This window comes from Dipodomys ordii, unplaced genomic scaffold (genome assembly GCF_000151885.1).
Source record: "Dipodomys ordii isolate 6190 unplaced genomic scaffold, Dord_2.0 Scaffold64, whole genome shotgun sequence".
Lineage (NCBI taxonomy): Eukaryota > Metazoa > Chordata > Mammalia > Rodentia > Heteromyidae > Dipodomys > Dipodomys ordii.
The window spans coordinates 1,889,855-1,905,895 of NW_012267280.1; the positions used below are offsets into that span (position 1 = coordinate 1,889,855).

At 58.8% G+C, this 16,041-nt stretch overlaps 2 protein-coding genes across 2 annotated transcripts in view; one reads left to right on the forward strand and one right to left on the reverse strand.

The window, feature by feature from the left end:
• The window catches only part of Mpnd (MPN domain containing), a 6,510-nt gene extending 289 nt beyond the window's left edge, over nt 1-6,221 (forward strand). The window contains exons 2-13 of the mRNA XM_013022646.1: nt 6-106; nt 913-1,149; nt 1,812-1,944; nt 2,601-2,685; nt 2,835-2,931; nt 3,412-3,484; nt 3,561-3,637; nt 4,208-4,376; nt 4,457-4,527; nt 4,742-4,831; nt 5,732-5,824; nt 6,077-6,221. Of these exons, the coding sequence (XP_012878100.1) occupies nt 6-106; nt 913-1,149; nt 1,812-1,944; nt 2,601-2,685; nt 2,835-2,931; nt 3,412-3,484; nt 3,561-3,637; nt 4,208-4,376; nt 4,457-4,527; nt 4,742-4,831; nt 5,732-5,824; nt 6,077-6,178 (1,328 nt within the window). The 3' untranslated portion in view covers nt 6,179-6,221. The remainder of the gene's footprint in view (nt 1-5; nt 107-912; nt 1,150-1,811; nt 1,945-2,600; nt 2,686-2,834; nt 2,932-3,411; nt 3,485-3,560; nt 3,638-4,207; nt 4,377-4,456; nt 4,528-4,741; nt 4,832-5,731; nt 5,825-6,076) is intronic.
• Nucleotides 6,222-6,416: 195 nt separating this feature from the next.
• Nucleotides 6,417-16,041, reverse strand: part of Sh3gl1 (SH3-domain GRB2-like 1) — a 28,059-nt gene continuing 18,434 nt past the window's right edge. Inside the window, exons 2-10 of the mRNA XM_013022904.1 lie at nt 10,452-10,520; nt 10,171-10,243; nt 9,358-9,501; nt 8,925-9,058; nt 8,662-8,820; nt 8,460-8,563; nt 7,758-7,879; nt 7,608-7,667; nt 6,417-7,480 (exon numbers count right to left, since the gene is read on the reverse strand). Coding sequence (XP_012878358.1) covers nt 7,284-7,480; nt 7,608-7,667; nt 7,758-7,879; nt 8,460-8,563; nt 8,662-8,820; nt 8,925-9,058; nt 9,358-9,501; nt 10,171-10,243; nt 10,452-10,520 — 1,062 coding nt within the window. The 3' untranslated portion in view covers nt 6,417-7,283. The remainder of the gene's footprint in view (nt 7,481-7,607; nt 7,668-7,757; nt 7,880-8,459; nt 8,564-8,661; nt 8,821-8,924; nt 9,059-9,357; nt 9,502-10,170; nt 10,244-10,451; nt 10,521-16,041) is intronic.

A 16,041-nucleotide genomic window follows, 5' to 3' on the forward strand; every position in this document is an offset into this window, starting at 1 on the left:
CGGCGGGCTGGGGGGCGCGCTCACCCGGCGCGCCGTCACGCTGCGGGTGCTGCTCAAAGACGCGCTGCTGGAGCCCGGCGCCGGGGTGCTGTCCATCTACTATCTGGTGAGCGTCCCCAACCCATCCCTGCTCCTGCACGACGGGGAAACTGAGGCCCAGGACTCCCTGGACGTGCCCGACTGTGGGGGAGGGGAATCGGAGGCAGTAGCCCCCCCCCCTGCGGAGTAGTATAGTGACATCTAGAATCTAGGAGGATTTTGCTGTCCTTGAAGTACTGTAGATACTGCTGAGCTATGTATCCCTAGTCCTCTTAGTTTTTCTGTTTGTGCGTTTGATTGCCTTTTTTTGGCGGGGAGAAGAGGGGTGGTTGTGTCAGAACTGGGGCTTGAACTCAGGGCCTGATCGCTGTCCCTTAACTTTTTCACTCAAGGATGGCCTCTACCACTTGAGCCTCCGCTTCTAGCTTTTAGCTGGTTCCTTGGGGATAGGAGTTTCCTGGAATTCCTGCCAGGGGCTGGCTTCAAACGGCTGATCCTCAGATCTCAGCCTCTTGAGTAGCTGGGATGACAGGTGTGAGCCACTAGCTCCTGGCTGCTTTTTTAAGACAGGATCTTGCCAGGTAGCCTATGTGTGGAAGTGACAGCCACGAACTACCATGCCTGGGCTCTGTAGGACCTGCTGGGAGCCAGGCTGTGCGTGGTTGTCATGGATACAGCAGTGCTGGAGATTGACATTTCCCCTTACCTGTAGGTGCTCTCGCAGTTCAAAGGCAGAGGTTGGCCTGGGAGGGTTCACTGTAGTTAGTGGAGAGTGTCTGGCAAACTCCAGGGAGCACGGGTTTAGGAGGACTTCCTTGAGGGACTCTGGTGGGGTCTGCTGCCCGCATCCAGCCAACCCGTTTGCTGCTACAGGGGAAGAAGTTCCTGGGGGACTTGCAGCCGGATGGGAGGATCGTGTGGCAAGAAACTGGGCAGGTTTTCAATTCCCCCAGTGCCTGGGCTACCCACTGCAAGAAGCTGGTCAACCCAGCCAAGAAGTCTGGCTGCGGCTGGGCCTCCGTCAAATACAAGGGCCAGAAACTGGACAAGTACAAGGCCACCTGGCTCCGACGACATCAGCTTCACATGGCGGTAGCTGCCGCGGATGAGGTAAAGTCCTTCCCAATGCGCTGTTGGGTGAGGAGGGTTCAGCTGGGTTAGAGAGAGGGCACCATCAGAGCATGGAACAGAAAGAGCGGGAGCTGGTGCCTGAAAGACTTGGGGACAGGCTGTGTTGGAGAAACAGTGAAGAGGCCCTGTGTGGCAGGAGCAGAGGGATCAAGGAACCGAGAGACGGGGGAGAGGTAGGGAGGGGACAGGGTGGGCTGTGCAGGGCCTTGGGGCAGGACTTGGGGCTTTGACCCTGAGGGAGATGGGAGCCACGGAAGGGGGCAGAAGAGGGTGGAAAGGGATTTCACACTCATGGGTGCCTCTGGTGGATATTGTGGGAGGACAGGCTGTGGGATGTGGGTAGGAGCTGGAGACCCCGCTAAAGCTATTGAAGTGGTCTTGCAAAGTTGAATCTGGCCGCTATCAAGTGGTAGAGTGGGCAAGTTCTGGTTTGTTTGTTTGTTTTCCACTAATGGATCTGATAGGATTTATTAATGAGCTGCCCTGGTGTGGGCATTCCATGCCTCTGTTCACTCTCGCCCCCTAGTGGTCAGTCTAGATAATGACAACTACGGCTACAGTCTGCTGATGGGGAGGGAGATGGGTGAGGGAGGGGGGCAGCCCATTGACAGGGTCATCCCTCCCCCCTGACATTCTGCCAGAGCCCCGCCAGCGAAGGGGAGGAGGAGGAGCTGCTGATGGAAGATGAGGATGAGGAGGTGGTGGCGGGGGTCTCAGTGGAGGATAAGAACCGGAGACCTCAGGGGAAGGGCCTCTCGGAGCCTGCACACCCAGGTGAGGGCAAGCAGAAGCAGGGAATCAGGATGGGGGATGAGACTGGGGTGGGGGGGTGTCGATCTTCTCTAGCACCCCACCACCAGATTCCGCTCTCTGCCTGAGTTCTGAAGCTCTGATGCTGGATTTGGCAACCTTCTCCCTTATTCATTTATGGGTTCCTGAACTCACTTGATTGTGTGTATGTGTGTGTGTGCCCAGCCTGGTGCTTGAACTCAGGGCCCTGCAGTCTTACTTGGCTTTACTTCTTTTTCCTTTTTTGACGCCAAGCTCCTGGGTCTTAGAACGAATGGACTTTGCACTGTCTCTTAAGATTTTTGTCACTCAAGGCTGGTGTTCTACCACTTGAGCCACACAGCTCCACTTTTGTCTTTGTGGTTTATTGGAGATAAAAATCTCATGGATTTTTCCTGCCCTGGCTGGCTATGAACTGTGATCCTCAGATCTCAGCCTCCTGAGTAGCTAGGATGGCAGGCGTGAGCCACCAGCGCCTGGCCTGATTTTTAAAATCTTTATGTATTTTAAACAAATCTCATGTGTCTCTGCTTTCTGCCTGATTTTCCAGCCTAGCGCTGTTTGTTTTTTCTTGAGTTGCCCCTTGTTGTATACCCAGACTGGGGTGCAGAGTGGTTGACATTTCTTCTCTCCCTCTCCAGAGGCCGTGCCCCCAGGGAAGCGGGTGGAGAGCAAGCTGCGGGTGCCCGTGCGCTACTGCATGCTGGGCAGTCGTGACTCTGCCAGGTCAGATGCCCCCCCCCCGGAGCCGGCCCAACCCTCAGCTTACACAGAATCCTTGTTTGGTGTGGTGGAATGCCAGGGCAGGGGCTGGGTGGGCAGGTGAGGGAAAACATGGGCCTCCTGAGACCATGGGACCCTCCTGGCTACTCCAGGAACCCCCACACCCTGGTGGAAGTAACTTCCTTCGCAGCCATCAACAAGTTCCAGCCGTTCAACGTGGCCATTTCCAGCAACGTGCTCTTTCTGCTGGTGTGTGACCAAGCTCCCAACTCATCCCTTAGTGAGCAGGGCCAGGGGCTCTGGGCCTGGACCAGCCAGGAGGGGAAGGGGTTCAAAATGTCCACTCGAAGACCAGTGTTGTGTTTGCTGCTCATAAACAGTAGGTGCTCAATAAATGTTTGCTACTGGTAATCAGTGAGTGAGCAATAAATGTTTGCTTCTGTAATTAAGAAGTGGGGGGGGGTAGTGGGGATACTCAGGAAGCTGAGATTTGAGGATCACCATTCAAATCCAGCCCAGGCAGGAAAGTCTGTAACATTCTTACCTCCAATAAACCAGAAGTGGCGCTGTGGCTGAGTGGTAGAGCGCTCACCTTGAGCAAAAGAGCTCAGGAACAGCTCCCAGGCCCTGAGTTCAAGCCCCAAAACCAACACAAAAAAAATAAAGGGGTGGGGGGAGGTGGCTGGCTCAAGTTGGGGCAGGAGCCCCAGCGTCTGCCTTTCCTCCCAGGACTTCCACAGCCACCTGACACGGAGTGAGGTTGTGGGCTACCTCGGGGGCCGCTGGGATATCAACAACCAAAGTGAGTATTGGGGACCAGGTGGGTAGGGGGCATGGAGACCGGGGTCACTATTTGCGGCTTCCCTGTCACCCCGCAGTGCTTACCGTGCTGAGAGCCTTCCCATGCAGGAGCCGGCTTGGGGACCCTGACACTGCGGCCAGCATTGAAGAGGAGGTGAGGGGATCACTGTGTGGGGGTGGGGGGAGGAAGCGGGGGAGGGGAGAGACACAGCTGTTTGGCTGGGGCTGTGCTAACTCCTTCCACTCAGATCCTCAGGTTTTGTTTTGGTGCTAGGAGCCCTCTACGGAGCTGCACCCTAACCTTGCTAGGGAAGATTGTCTCCCCCACAAACAGACTTTTTCTCCTATCTGCAAACAGCTTTGTCCTTGTGTTAAATCAAGAGAATGTGGGGTCTACAGCAGGCCGAGTGCAGATTCTGAGCACTCTTCATTTTTGTGTCAGAGCTTGAACTCTGGGCCTGGCTCTGTCCCTGATTGTCTCCACTCAAGGCTAGCACTCTACCGCTTCAGCCACAGCTCTACTTGCAGCCTTGTGCTGGTTCATTTGAGACAGGAGTCTCATCCTCAGATCTCAGGCTCCTGAGTAGCTGGGATGACAAGGCATGAGCCACTGGCCTATTATGGTGGGTCTAGTGAAGGTGTGCCCAGGGCCCCAGGCCTGGCACATAGCAGGCCCTGGCCCCTGAGCTCCCTGGCTTAGCCTTGGCTGTGCCTCCGTCTGCAGATCTACCAGAGCCTGTTCCTGCGGGGGCTGTCGCTGGTGGGCTGGTACCACAGCCACCCGCACAGCCCGGCGCTGCCCACACTGCAGGACATCGACGCGCAGATGGAGTACCAGCTGCGGCTGCAGGGCTCCAGCAACGGCTTCCAGCCCTGCCTGGCCCTGCTCTGCTGTGAGGCCTGGGGTGCAGGGTGTGGGGTGTGGGGAGCAGCCTAGACCAGCTTACCCAGCCCACGCTGTCTCTTCCCCCAGCCCCATACTATCCAGGCAACCCGGGCCCTGAGTCTAACATCTCCCCGTTCTGGGTGATGCCGCCCCCCGAGGTAGGCTGGCCTCTGGGGGAGGCTGGGGGTCAGGGAGGGAGGTTGTGTGGGTGACAGACAAGCCAGGGCTGAGGCGGGGGCACCGTTTCTCACCTGTTTGTGGCTTCTGTGAAATGGGGACATGATGGCCACCCACTGAGCTATGCCCCCTCCCACTCCGGGGCAGAGGTCAGAAGTCAGTGGGGGCCTCTCTGACCACGCGTGTCCCTCCCAGCAAAGGCCCAGTGACTACGGCATCCCCATGGATGTGGAGATGGCTTATGTCCAGGACAGTTTTCTGACCAATGACATCCTGCATGAGATGGTAAGTGTGTGTGTGTGTGTGTGTGTGTCTGTGTGTGTTACATTGGAAAAATTTGCACTGAAATCCTAGCTACTTGGGAGCCTGAGGTCTGCTGAACTCACTTGATTGTGTGTATGTGTGTGTGTCTGTGTGTGTTACATTGGAAAAATTTGCACTGAAATCCTAGCTACTTGGGAGCCTGAGATCTGAGCATGGAGGTTTGAAGCCAGCCCAAGCAAATAAATCCGACTCTTTATCTCTAAATAACCAGCCAAGAACTGGAGTCAAGCATGGCTCACAGGGTAGAACCCCTGCTGTCAGCAAAAAAGCCAAGTGAAAGCACAAGGCTCTTCTTAATTCAAGCCCTGGTCCTTTTTTTTTTTTAAAGCAAAAATGCAAAAAGTTGAACGTGGTTAGTCATGATGGCTCCCATCCCCGCTACTCAGGAAGTGCAGATTAGGAGAGGAGAGGAGGCTAGCCAGGCAAAGTATCAGTGAGATTCCTCAACCTACAAGCAGGGCATAATAGTATATGCCTATCATCCATCCATACATCCCCACTATGTGGGAAGTGTAAACAGGAATACCAAAGTCCAGGCTTGCTGCAGCAAAAAGAAAAAGGGCTGGGGGTGTGGCTCAAGTGGTAGAGCGTCTGCCTTGCAAGTACGAAGCCCTGAGTTCAGAGCCTGCGCAAACCGAAGTGGGAGGTGCTCACCGCCTCTGCCCTGCCACCAGTGCCGCTGGTGTTAGGAGCCAGGCTCTGGGCTGTGCTGGCTTAGGCAGGCGTGAGTGGCGGTCCAGCCTGGTGCCTGTCCTTCCCTCTGCTGGGTCTGGACTCTCCTTCGTGGTGCCCGGGTTGCGAGGTGGAGGGAGGAAGGCGGGAGGCCCACTGGAGAGAGGCAGGTGCGTGACCTGTCTGCAGATGCTGCTGGTGGAGTTCTACAAGGGCGCCCCGGACCTCGTGAGCTTCCAGGAGCCCTGGAGCCAGGAGCACAGCTACCTGGACAAGCTCAAGGTGAGATGGCGCCGAGAAGGCCGGTGCTCTGCTTCAAGGCCCCGAGACCCCTGGGTGGTTGGACATACCACGGGGGACGCGGCTGCCTGTCCCCAAGGTGAGCCCAGGCTGGGGCTTCTCCAGCCTGTGGGCTTCCTTCCCACTACCTTCTCAGGGCAGCAGGGCGAGGTCCAGCCTGTAAAATGCAATGCAGGCACCCCGGGAGGACCTGGGGACACAGCACCGCCTGAGCAGCCTGCCCTGGGGTTTCAGATCTCCCTGGCCAGCAGGACGCCCAAGGACCAGGGTGTGGGCCACGTGCTGGAGCAGGTCTGCGGTATCCTCAAGCAGGCCGGCTGCCCTTCGTCCCTGTGACTCAGGCTTGGATAATAAAGCGCAAGCAGCTGGCAGCCATGAGGATCGCTTTGGTGTGGGTTGTGCGGGCAGGCCGGCAGCTCCCCACTCCCCTGGCACCCAGTGAACCCCCTGGGGCTTAAATCCTCACCCTCATCCGGCCACAGGCTGAGGTCCCCCACCCTCCCACCCCATGCTCCAAGATGGGGCTGTGTCAGCTGTGTGTGTGTGTGTGTGGTAGGGGAGAGGACACGGAGGCTGTAGAAAGACGTTTAATACTTTGTAAAAATGAGGAGTACATGGCTTTGCCTGGACCCGGAGCAAGCTGCACTTCCTGTGGTCAGGGCGCCCCCCAGAGGGGCCGGGCTGGGGGGACTGCAAACCTGGACCCCGGCCTCCACTCAGCCAGCGCCTGGGTTCAGTGAGGGGAGGAAAGCTGGGCTGTGGCCGGGGGGGGGGGGGGGGGCCGGGGTCACGCTGGCAGCTGTCTATGGAGGTGATGCAGGGGTCACCACACACAGCGGCGGGGCGGGATGGCTCAGGCAGGGGACATTCTCTTCGGAAGCCTGTGCCTGGTCCCGTGGGAGGGGTGTTCAGCTGGTGGCGGCGGCTTGTGCCAGAGAAACCCCTCGTGTGATCCGCCGAGGCCCGGGCTCAGGCTGGCATGCGGGCACTGCTGGAGGGGTGAGGACCCCAGTACCCAGCAAGTACCTGGGATGTGTGCAAGATGGGGGTGAGGTGCCCCGAGCCGCCTGGAGTGAGTGTGTATGGAGGGGCAAGGCCCATTGCCAGCAACGGGCTGGAGGGGATTACAAACTGGGGTGTGGAATGGCCAGGGGGGGCCACACCCAGTTAGGCTGCGGCCTGGGCCTTGTGAGTCAGGACAGTGGACCTGGGGAAGGGGCTGGAGGGCCCCCTTGGAGTTGCCGCCCGTGGAGGGGCAAGAGGAACGTTAGTGTTTCTAGAGCACCTTAGTGTTAGCCCCACGTGGAAGGAGCTCCACACACCGCCTGCTGCTGCTGAGCCACGGCGCCCACGTAAACAGGAGCTCACCTGCCCGGAGGTGGGAGCTGAGCCGCTCGTGGAATGCGATCGCCCCGGGTGGGGCTGGTGGGGCCGGGCGGCGTCACTGAGGCAGGGGCACGAGCACCTCCACGTAGCTGAGCGGGAAGAAGCCCGACTGGCCGTGCAGCATGCCCTCGTACCAGTTCTCGTCGATCTGGTTGGTGAGCGTGATGAGGTCGCCCTCACGGAAGCCCAGCTCACCGTCGTTCTCAGGCTCGAAGTCATACAGGGCCTTGCAGCTCGGCTGGTCCAGGGGCGCTGCGGGATGGGGTGCCAGGTGCTTTGCTCTAAGGTCAGCCCCCCCCCCGCCCGCCCCATGCTGTGGCCCTGGCCGCCCCACCCCTTCCTCCAGTGCTCTCTGGAGTCATCGCAAGAGGCCACTCACGCATGCTCCTGCTGGGCGTCTGGATGGGCTTCTCGGAAGATCGGAAAGACGATGAAACTCCTGGAGGACAAAGGGGAGTGAGCCTGGCCCAGGACCACAGTGCAGAGGGCGGGTGCCCCCACCATGGCTCCCAGGGGTGGCCCGCATCACCTGTGGTCTTGGGCGCGGCGCAGGGGAGGCCCCCGTTGGACTGCTCAGGCTCCCCTAGGTCAAAGGACTCCCGGGGCCTGGGCTTGTACTCACGCCTGGGGCGCGAGGAGGCGTCCCGCACCCTGTGGGGAGTAGAGTGCTGAGCACTGGCCAAGGCACAGCCACACCCACCCAGTGCCTGCCCGGGCCTGGTCTGGGGTGGAGAGGGCCTCCGTAGCATGACGTGAGGCACAGGGCACCCACAGGCCCTGGCTGAACCTCAAAGAAGGCTCTGGACCAGTGCCCCAGTGTTGGGCACCTCCAGAGGCTGTCCACTGCCCTGCCCCCCGGTGCACCCACACGCCACCATGCCCTCATAGGGCTGGGCCCGGCCAGGCAGCAGGAAGGAAAGCACAGAGGTGTCCTGGGCCAGTGGCTGGGGTGACCCCGGCTGAGTCACTGACTGAGTGTGACCTCTGGTTTCCTCTGTGGTCTCCATGGGGTGGGGGTGGAGAAGGAGGATGAATGGAGCAGGCCTTGCTACCTTCAGGGATCCCTCAACACGCCCAGGGCTGACAGCATTGGATTCACACCAGGGCTGCCGAGGCCGAGTGTAGTGCTTGCTTCCACAGGCAGAGGGCGCAGGCAGCCCGGGAGCCTCTGTGAGTGCATGGTGGGGGGGGGGGTGGCGTCAGGGCTTCAGGAGTAGTGGAAGGGGCTTACCGGCGCTTCAGCTTGCTGGCCAGCTCTTCGAGGATCTGCACAGCCTGCCGGTGGTAGTCCAGCTGTGCGTCCACCAGTGCTGAGAGCTGGCTCACCTGCTCGATCTGCGGGAGCAGCAAGGCTGAGGCCACCCCGCACAGCCACCCTCTGGAGGTCCAGAGCCCCCCCCCCCCCGCAGTGGCTAGGCTGCTGCCCCACGCACGTCTGTCTCCAGGAGGTTGTGCATGCTGGTCTCTGCCACCTCCTTGGACTCCTCGAACTTCTCCAGAGCCTGGCGCAGCTCCTCGTCTGGGATCTTGCCCTGACGCTTCTTCTTGTAGTCAAAGTCCAGCCGGCGGCCCTCCAGCTTCTTCAGGTGGTGCTGTGGGCAGCGGGGCAAAGTCAGCGAGCGGCCTGACCAGGTGCCAGGCCCGGTCACCCTGCACTAGTGGTCTGGGGTGGGGACAGGGCTGCCGCAGGCGGCACCTGGATCTCCTTCAGGTCCTTGTCACACAGGTTCTGCAGCGGGTCGATGAAGTTCTGCTTGACCTCTATGTCCAGGGAGTCCTTCACCTCAGCCAGGCGCTTCATGGACTCTCCCGCGTCCAGCAGGGCATCTCCTGCGGGAGGGGAGGGGAGGCTGTCACGGGGGGCTGCCACCCCTGGCGGCGCCAGTGCTCCACAGCCCAGCGTGGAGCAGGTGGGACTGGAAGCCAAGACCCCCCCGCCTCCCACATTGCCTTCATGGTACTGGGCTGAGTGATGCCCGGCTGCGCAGCCCCTTTGTCCCCACATGGGAGGTGGTTACTGAGCCCTGTCCTAGGACAGTGCCTGGCAGACAGCAGTGTCCATCTGCACTGGGACACGTGGACCCTGTGGGTCCCCCTGGTCCCCTGGCCCGGGGATGCCCCGCTCTCACCGAAGTTGGACTCGCCACCCAGCTCCTTCCCGTGGCGGATCATACACTCGCCCAGCAGCCCCTCTGACTGTGGGTAGCCAGGGTTCTTCACTTGGCCCCGGATCTTGGACACCGTGTTGAGCATCGTCAGCTTGGCCCGGGAGGCTGCGAGGGGAAATGGCGGGTCACAGGGCACCGTGCACTGATCGCCACGTGAGCAGGGTGACACCCACCTCCCAGGGAGGCTGGCAGAGGCTCCTTCCCGTCCCCGTCTCCCCTGGTCAAGGTGGGTGGGGGGAGTGTGTGCCCCAGGGACTGCAGGCCAGCAGAGGAAGTGGTGCTGCCCACACACCAGCACAGCCTCGGGCTGGTTCAGCCAGGCCTCCAGCCTGCCCATACTGGGCACTGCAGCTACAGCCCACTAGTTATTGCAAATAAGGGAAGCCGTGGGACCTATGTTTCTTTGGGCCTGGCTTACTTCACTTAATATAATTTTTTCCAAGCCTTTCCATTTCCTAACAAATGGGCAATGTCATTCTTTCTGATGGAGGCATAGAATTCCATTGTGTATATATACCACATTTTCTTGATGAATTCATCTACTGAGGGGCATCTGGGTTGGTTCCATATCATAGCTATGGTAAATAATTCTGCAATAACCATAGGTGTGCTGGTAGCTTTACTATGGTCTTGTTTGTGATCATGTGGGTTAATGCCCCAAAGTGGGATTTCTAGGTCATAGGGGAGCTCTATGTGGAGTCTTTTCAGAAGATTCCTGGGTGACAGGAGGGCAGACCTGGGGGTGGGGGGCAGTCGGGCAGGCTGGCCCCCTACCTGGGTTGGGCTGCAGGTACTCGATGGTTCTGACCAGCACTTCTGTCACCGCCTTGCTGGTGACATCCACCTTCTGTGGAGAGAAGCAGAAGGTGGTGGGGGCTCCGGGCCCGACGCCTCTCCCTGTCCCCCACCCACACTAGACAACATGGGGGAGGGATGGGCTGTCACTCCTGGAGTCCACTGCTGGAGCTTGAGCAACCCCCCACACCACTGGGGTCTCTTGGCATGTCCATGGATGCCAACTGTGGGCGTGGTGTCTCACAGCTCCGCTGCCTCACCTTCTCCATCTCTTTGAAGTCATCGTCCAGCTTGGTCCCCTCAGCCCCGCCGACCTTCTCGCTGACCAGCTTGAGACAGAAGAGAAAGCTCATTAGCCAACCACATCCGAGTGAAAACCAGCAGTGCGGGTGGGGCCGGGCAGTGCTGTGACACCAGAGCCAGGGACCCACCAAAGGCCCCTGGCGTGGGCCACACAGCCCCGGCGCTACTGAAACACACTGCAGTAGTGGCTGCAGCCTGCTGAGGGGCCAACATTAAAAATCCAACTTGCAGCTAGGCACCTGTGGCTCGTGGCTGAGATCTGAGGTTGGCAGAGTCAGGGCAGCCCACAGAGGCATCTCTACCTCTAAGGCACTGTGCTGGGTGCGGTGCGGTGCGGTCATCCAGGAACCACGCGGGGCCAACACGCAGCCAGCCACTGAATGGCAACCAGGCAGGCGCGAGACAGTGGCTTAAAAATAACCACTGCAGGGGCTGGGAAGGGGGCTCAGTGGTTACCAGTACTGAGCGCCTGCCTTGCACGCATGAGGCCCTGGGTTCGATTCCTCAGCACCACATAAGCAGAAAAAGCCAGAAGTGGTGCTGTCGCTCAAGTGGTAGAGCACTAGCCTTGAGCTGAAGAGCTGAGGGACAGCGCCCAGGCCCAGAGTTCAGGCCCCATGACTGACAAAAACAAAACAAAACACTGCAGAAAGGATCGGAGGGGTGGCTCAGCAGTAGAGCCCCTGCCTGGTTACTTAAAGGCTAAGTTCAGACCCCCATACTGAAAAGAGGGAAAGCAGTGCACTGACGCTTAGGCTGGACTGCAGTGCAGAGGCTAGCACAGCCTCGCAGGTGCAGAGCAGGGGTACGTCCCTAACCACACAGTTGCAGAGGGCCCTCCATGGGCAGGGACTGTGAGGATGCCCAACAAGGGCAGGCACTCAGGACGGCAATGAATGGGACCCGGCCCTCTGGAAACAGAAGGGCCCAGGGAGTGTGATGGCGCTCTGCTATCAAGCAGGCACCAGGTGTGGCTGCTCAAGTACCTCCTGCGGGGGACCTGGGGGCTGCCCACCCTTCTTGCTGTGTCTCAATGGTGACCAGCTGTGACTCTTCTAAAATATGCCAGGACTAGAGAAGGGATGACCAGGCCCACCTATGGGGACGGAAAGGTCAAAAACACTGAACAGGGCATTTCCAATGACACCTGCCTAGGCACTGTCTGCCACTGGCTCCACGATGGAGCGGAGACGCCCCAACCAGAAGCGAACAGCTGGGCAGCGCTGCAGTCCTCTATCTCCAGGCTGAGGGGCTCCTAGGCCCCTGATCTGGGGCCTCCAGGATGGAGTCTCACCGCCTGCCTGGCCCAGCACTTCCAGATGCATCATCCTGGCCTTGAAGCCAGGAAAGATCTTTCTAGGGGGTGGGGTCCTTCCCAGCCATTGGGGTTCATGTGACGTGGTGGTCTGTGCCCCCTGGCCTGGGAGGGTCCTATGGGCTCCTGGGTCTCGGGCCCTGTCCACTAGGGGTGGCTGCCAGGAAGCCAGCAGTCACGGGGGGGGGGGGGGACACACACTGAACATCTGGGGTCTGGTCTCACTCACACAGGCATGCATGCGCGCACGCACGCTTCCGCAGGCTTGAGATCAGAGCAGCAGAAGCCACAGATGGTAACCACACTGGGTCTCCTGACTCAAGTGCTGTGAGGTGCAGGCTGGGCACTGTGCAGACCCAGAATGCAGGCATTGCTCCACACACGCATGCACAAACGTGCACGCACGAGGGGACGGTGAGGGCCTCACTGGGCAAGCAGCTCTCAGAGTCATCTCCTTGTCCACGCCCACCAGAAGTCTGGGCTGGGGACAGGCAGGAAGAGGAGGCCACACAGAGCGCTGGCCTTGAGGGGAGACCCCGTCTTTCACAGCCTTTCTGTATCAGCTCTGTTCCCAGGGCAGTTTCAGTTCTCTTGGTTGGGTGACAGGATGTCCTGAGAGCCAGGTGACTGGGGGAAACAGGCCAGTAATGTGAGAGCAGTGAAGGCAGGCGGCGGGCCGCGAGGCCACTTCCCCTCCACAGAGCTCTTGGAAGTGAGCCTGCTGATCCCCTGCATGGAGCTGCTGGCCACACGCAGGTGGCACTGCGTGATAGTGAAGGCTGGGGTGCTGCTCAGCGGGGAGCCTTATGTGCTGGGCCCTCGATTCCATTCCCAGCACTGCAAACAGAATGAAAAATAACAAAAAGGCCTTGCAAAATGCACAGTTATAGCCCCAGGCACTCACGGAGGTGGAGACTCTATTCAAGGCTCAGCAAAAGCTACATCCCATCTTAGCCAATGAGCTGAGAGTAGAAGTGCGATCCCAGCTACCGGGCAGGCCAGTCCTGGGCCAAAGTTCTACACCTGACCTTAAAAATGTGACCTCTCTGATCATGTAAAATACTTATCAAAATGAACTTTAGAGGCTGGGTAGGTGGCTTAGTAGTAGAATGCTTGCCTAGCATGCATGAAGCCCTGGGTTCCATTCTTCAGTACCTCATAAATAGAAAAAAGCTGGAAGTGGTGCTGTAGCTCAAGTGGTAGAGCACTAGCCTTGAGCAAAAAAAAAACGCTCAGGGACAGTGCCTAGGCCTTGAGTTCAAGCCCCAGGACTGGCAGAAACAAACAAAAAAAAGAAAAATGAAATAAGTGTGTAAGCAAGCCAGGCAGTGGTAGTTCACACCTGTAATCCTAACTATTCAGGAGGCTGAAATCTGAGGATCACTGTTCAAAAGCCAGGCAGAGCAGAAAAGTCCTTAAGACTCTAGCAAGGGCTGGGAAGGTGGCTCAGTGGTAGAGCGCTTGTCTTGCATGAATGAGGCCCTGGGTTCGATTCCTCAGAATCGAGGTGGTGCTATGGCTCAAGTGGTAGTGTGCTAGCCTTGAGCTGAAGAGCTGAGGGACAGCACCAGAGTTCAGGCCCCACGACTGGACCCCCCCCCCAAAAAAAAAGACTCTAGCAAAAAGCCAAACAGGAGGGAGTGGCTCAAGTGGTAGAGTGTCACCCAAGAAAGAAAACTGAGCTCAAGGCTCTGAGTTCAGACCCAGGTATTGGTAAAAACCAACAATAACAATGAAAGGCAGAGGGTATGTTCTAAGTGGTAGAATACCTACTTAGAGTGTGGGGCTTGAGTTCCATGCCACCCCAGTAAAAGGACTTTTTTTTTTTAAAGGAGCAAATTAGACAAAGCTACATCCTTTCAAAGGCTGGCATTACCCAGAGTGCTGGACTTGTGGCCACCACATAAGCATGAGGAAGGTGAGGAGGAGGTGCTGGAGACACAGACCCAGCGTGTCAGGAAGATGTGGCAGGCCTGATCATGGGGCTGTGAGGGGCAAGCCAGGTGGGGTGTGGGACTTCTCTCCAGGCAGGTACCTTTGGTACCCTGCCAGCCGCCTGTGGCGTCCATTTGGCGGTGTCCCAGGGAGCAATTCCAATCCTGCCTGGTTTGGCTAAAACCAGTGGAAAGCCTGGCTACTTAATCATCTTGGCAGGGAAACCCGATCAATAAGACATGGAAAATAAGTGGGCCAGTCTGCACGCTTGGTGCCAGGGGCAAGTCAGCATCGACAAGAGGAGTTTAGGAAGAGGCACACGGTGGACAGGAGGCTGGGGTTTGTGAGGTGGCCAGGGCTTCCCAGGGCACCTGTGGAACCACATAGGGCAAAGATAAGGACAGCACCAAGGTGGGTGAGGGGTCCCCCCTCCATCCTCGGGGACACTTGCAAGTCTGACTGCTGTCCACAGACGGCCTGCCTCATGTCCACCACAACCATGGGCTGGTACCAGCCCATCTTCATGACTGACAGTGTCCATGGATACCATGAGCCTCTGTCTTGGCCTCGAGGTTTCCTCTGGGCAGATGGAGGAAAGAACACAAGGCAGAAGAGTGACATGGAAGAGGTGGCAGGGACCATGGCCCTGGATGCACAGGGAAGACAAGAGCACCACCTCAGGGAGGACCATGCAGGGCCCAGGCATTGACTGTGCTACCCGTCATACCTACTTCACCGTGCCCCGTTTACAGAAAGATGGGAGAACTCAAAGGGAGCTCAGAACAGCGGCTGATGCCTCTAGCCCCAGCTCTTGGGAGGTGGGGATTGAGAGGATCACAGTTCAAGTCTAAGCAAGGCAGACCCCATCTCAACCAACAAGCCAGAGGTGGCGCTGCACACCTGTGATCCCAGTTCTGTGGGAGGCATGACTAGGAGGATCATGGTCCAGGCATAAACTCAAGCCCTTCCAAGAAAAATAACTAAAAACCTAAAAGGCACAAGCACCCCCAAAGGCCCTGGAGCGCTAGACTGCAGGTGGACAGCCCCCGGGCTTGGGGACGAGTGCGTTGCACACAGGGGAGCTGGGGCATGCAGTAGCACCACCCGGAGGGAGCAGGCATTAGATGGCTAAGCATGGGCATAATGGAGCCGAGCCGAGGGAGGCCCCCAGACCATCCCTGGCAGGGATGAGGGGGTGGGAAGGGAGGAAGGGAGCATGGATCCATTCCTCGACTCCTGAGTGCTGCCCTCCCTACTTCCTATGACAATCATTGCCTGCTGAACACCAAGCCCCAGCAGCGGCCAGCCCTGCTTGTGCCCCAGCTCCTGACTCAAGGACACCGGTCAGGACATCACAGGTGTCCACTGGCGGCGTGCTGAGCTCTCAGAAGGGAGCTGAGCTCTGCTGAGGAGCCTGCCAGTGACCCCAGTGCCGCCCAGAGGATGTGCAGAGCCAGGCCCTCACGTGGGGCTCCACCAGGACATGCCTGCCTCAAGGGCAGCGCTGGCACTGGGTGGCCTTGAGCTTCCAACGTGACGGAACTGCAGAGATTCTGGTTGCTGTAGCCTGGAATGTCTGGGGGAAACAGGACCTGTTGCTTCTAAATGGAGCAGCACCAAGGCTGTGGTTGTGCGTGCAAGTGTGTGCGAGAAGACAAGGCCCAGAAACACCACGGTGGTGGTGGGTCAGGCTGGAAGCAGGGTGGTCAGCACTGCGCATCACCAGCTCTTTTAAGCATTTGGGGTGCTGATGCCTGGAGCTGCTCCTCTTTCGTAATAGGGGAGGTAATGCCAAGATGGAACCCCAGCGCAGGAGCCCACATGTCCCTGATGTGCATCACCTCCAGCCCACGGCAGCTCCATTGTGGGGGAATGGTGGAGACCACAAACCAGAAAACGCCTTCCTGTGGGGATCCTGGCCAGGCGCTGCTCGTGCTGCTCGGTTAGGTCCCAGGGGGGCCCTCCATGGCTTCTGAAGGTTTCTGGTGGTAAAACTAGGACAGGGCACTGCAGGTCCAGCGTGTTCTCTTGGTGGGAGAGGCAGCAGTCCCCTGGGCCTGGGCTGGCGGCCCGCAGGCGTGGGTCCTGAGAGCCTAGGTCCCTCACACCCCCTAGACTGAAGGCACACACCAGCTGTGGGAGCCTGGCACCGCTGGGGCTGATCTCCTGCCTGAGGACATCATCTGCCATGCTGGCGGCTTCCTGGTGGGTGCCAGATGGCCTGAAGCTCCTCTCCTGGCTGCTTGGGATCAAGGAGCCTGTCAGGCTGTCTTCCTGCTGCCCGGGCCTCGCCCCAC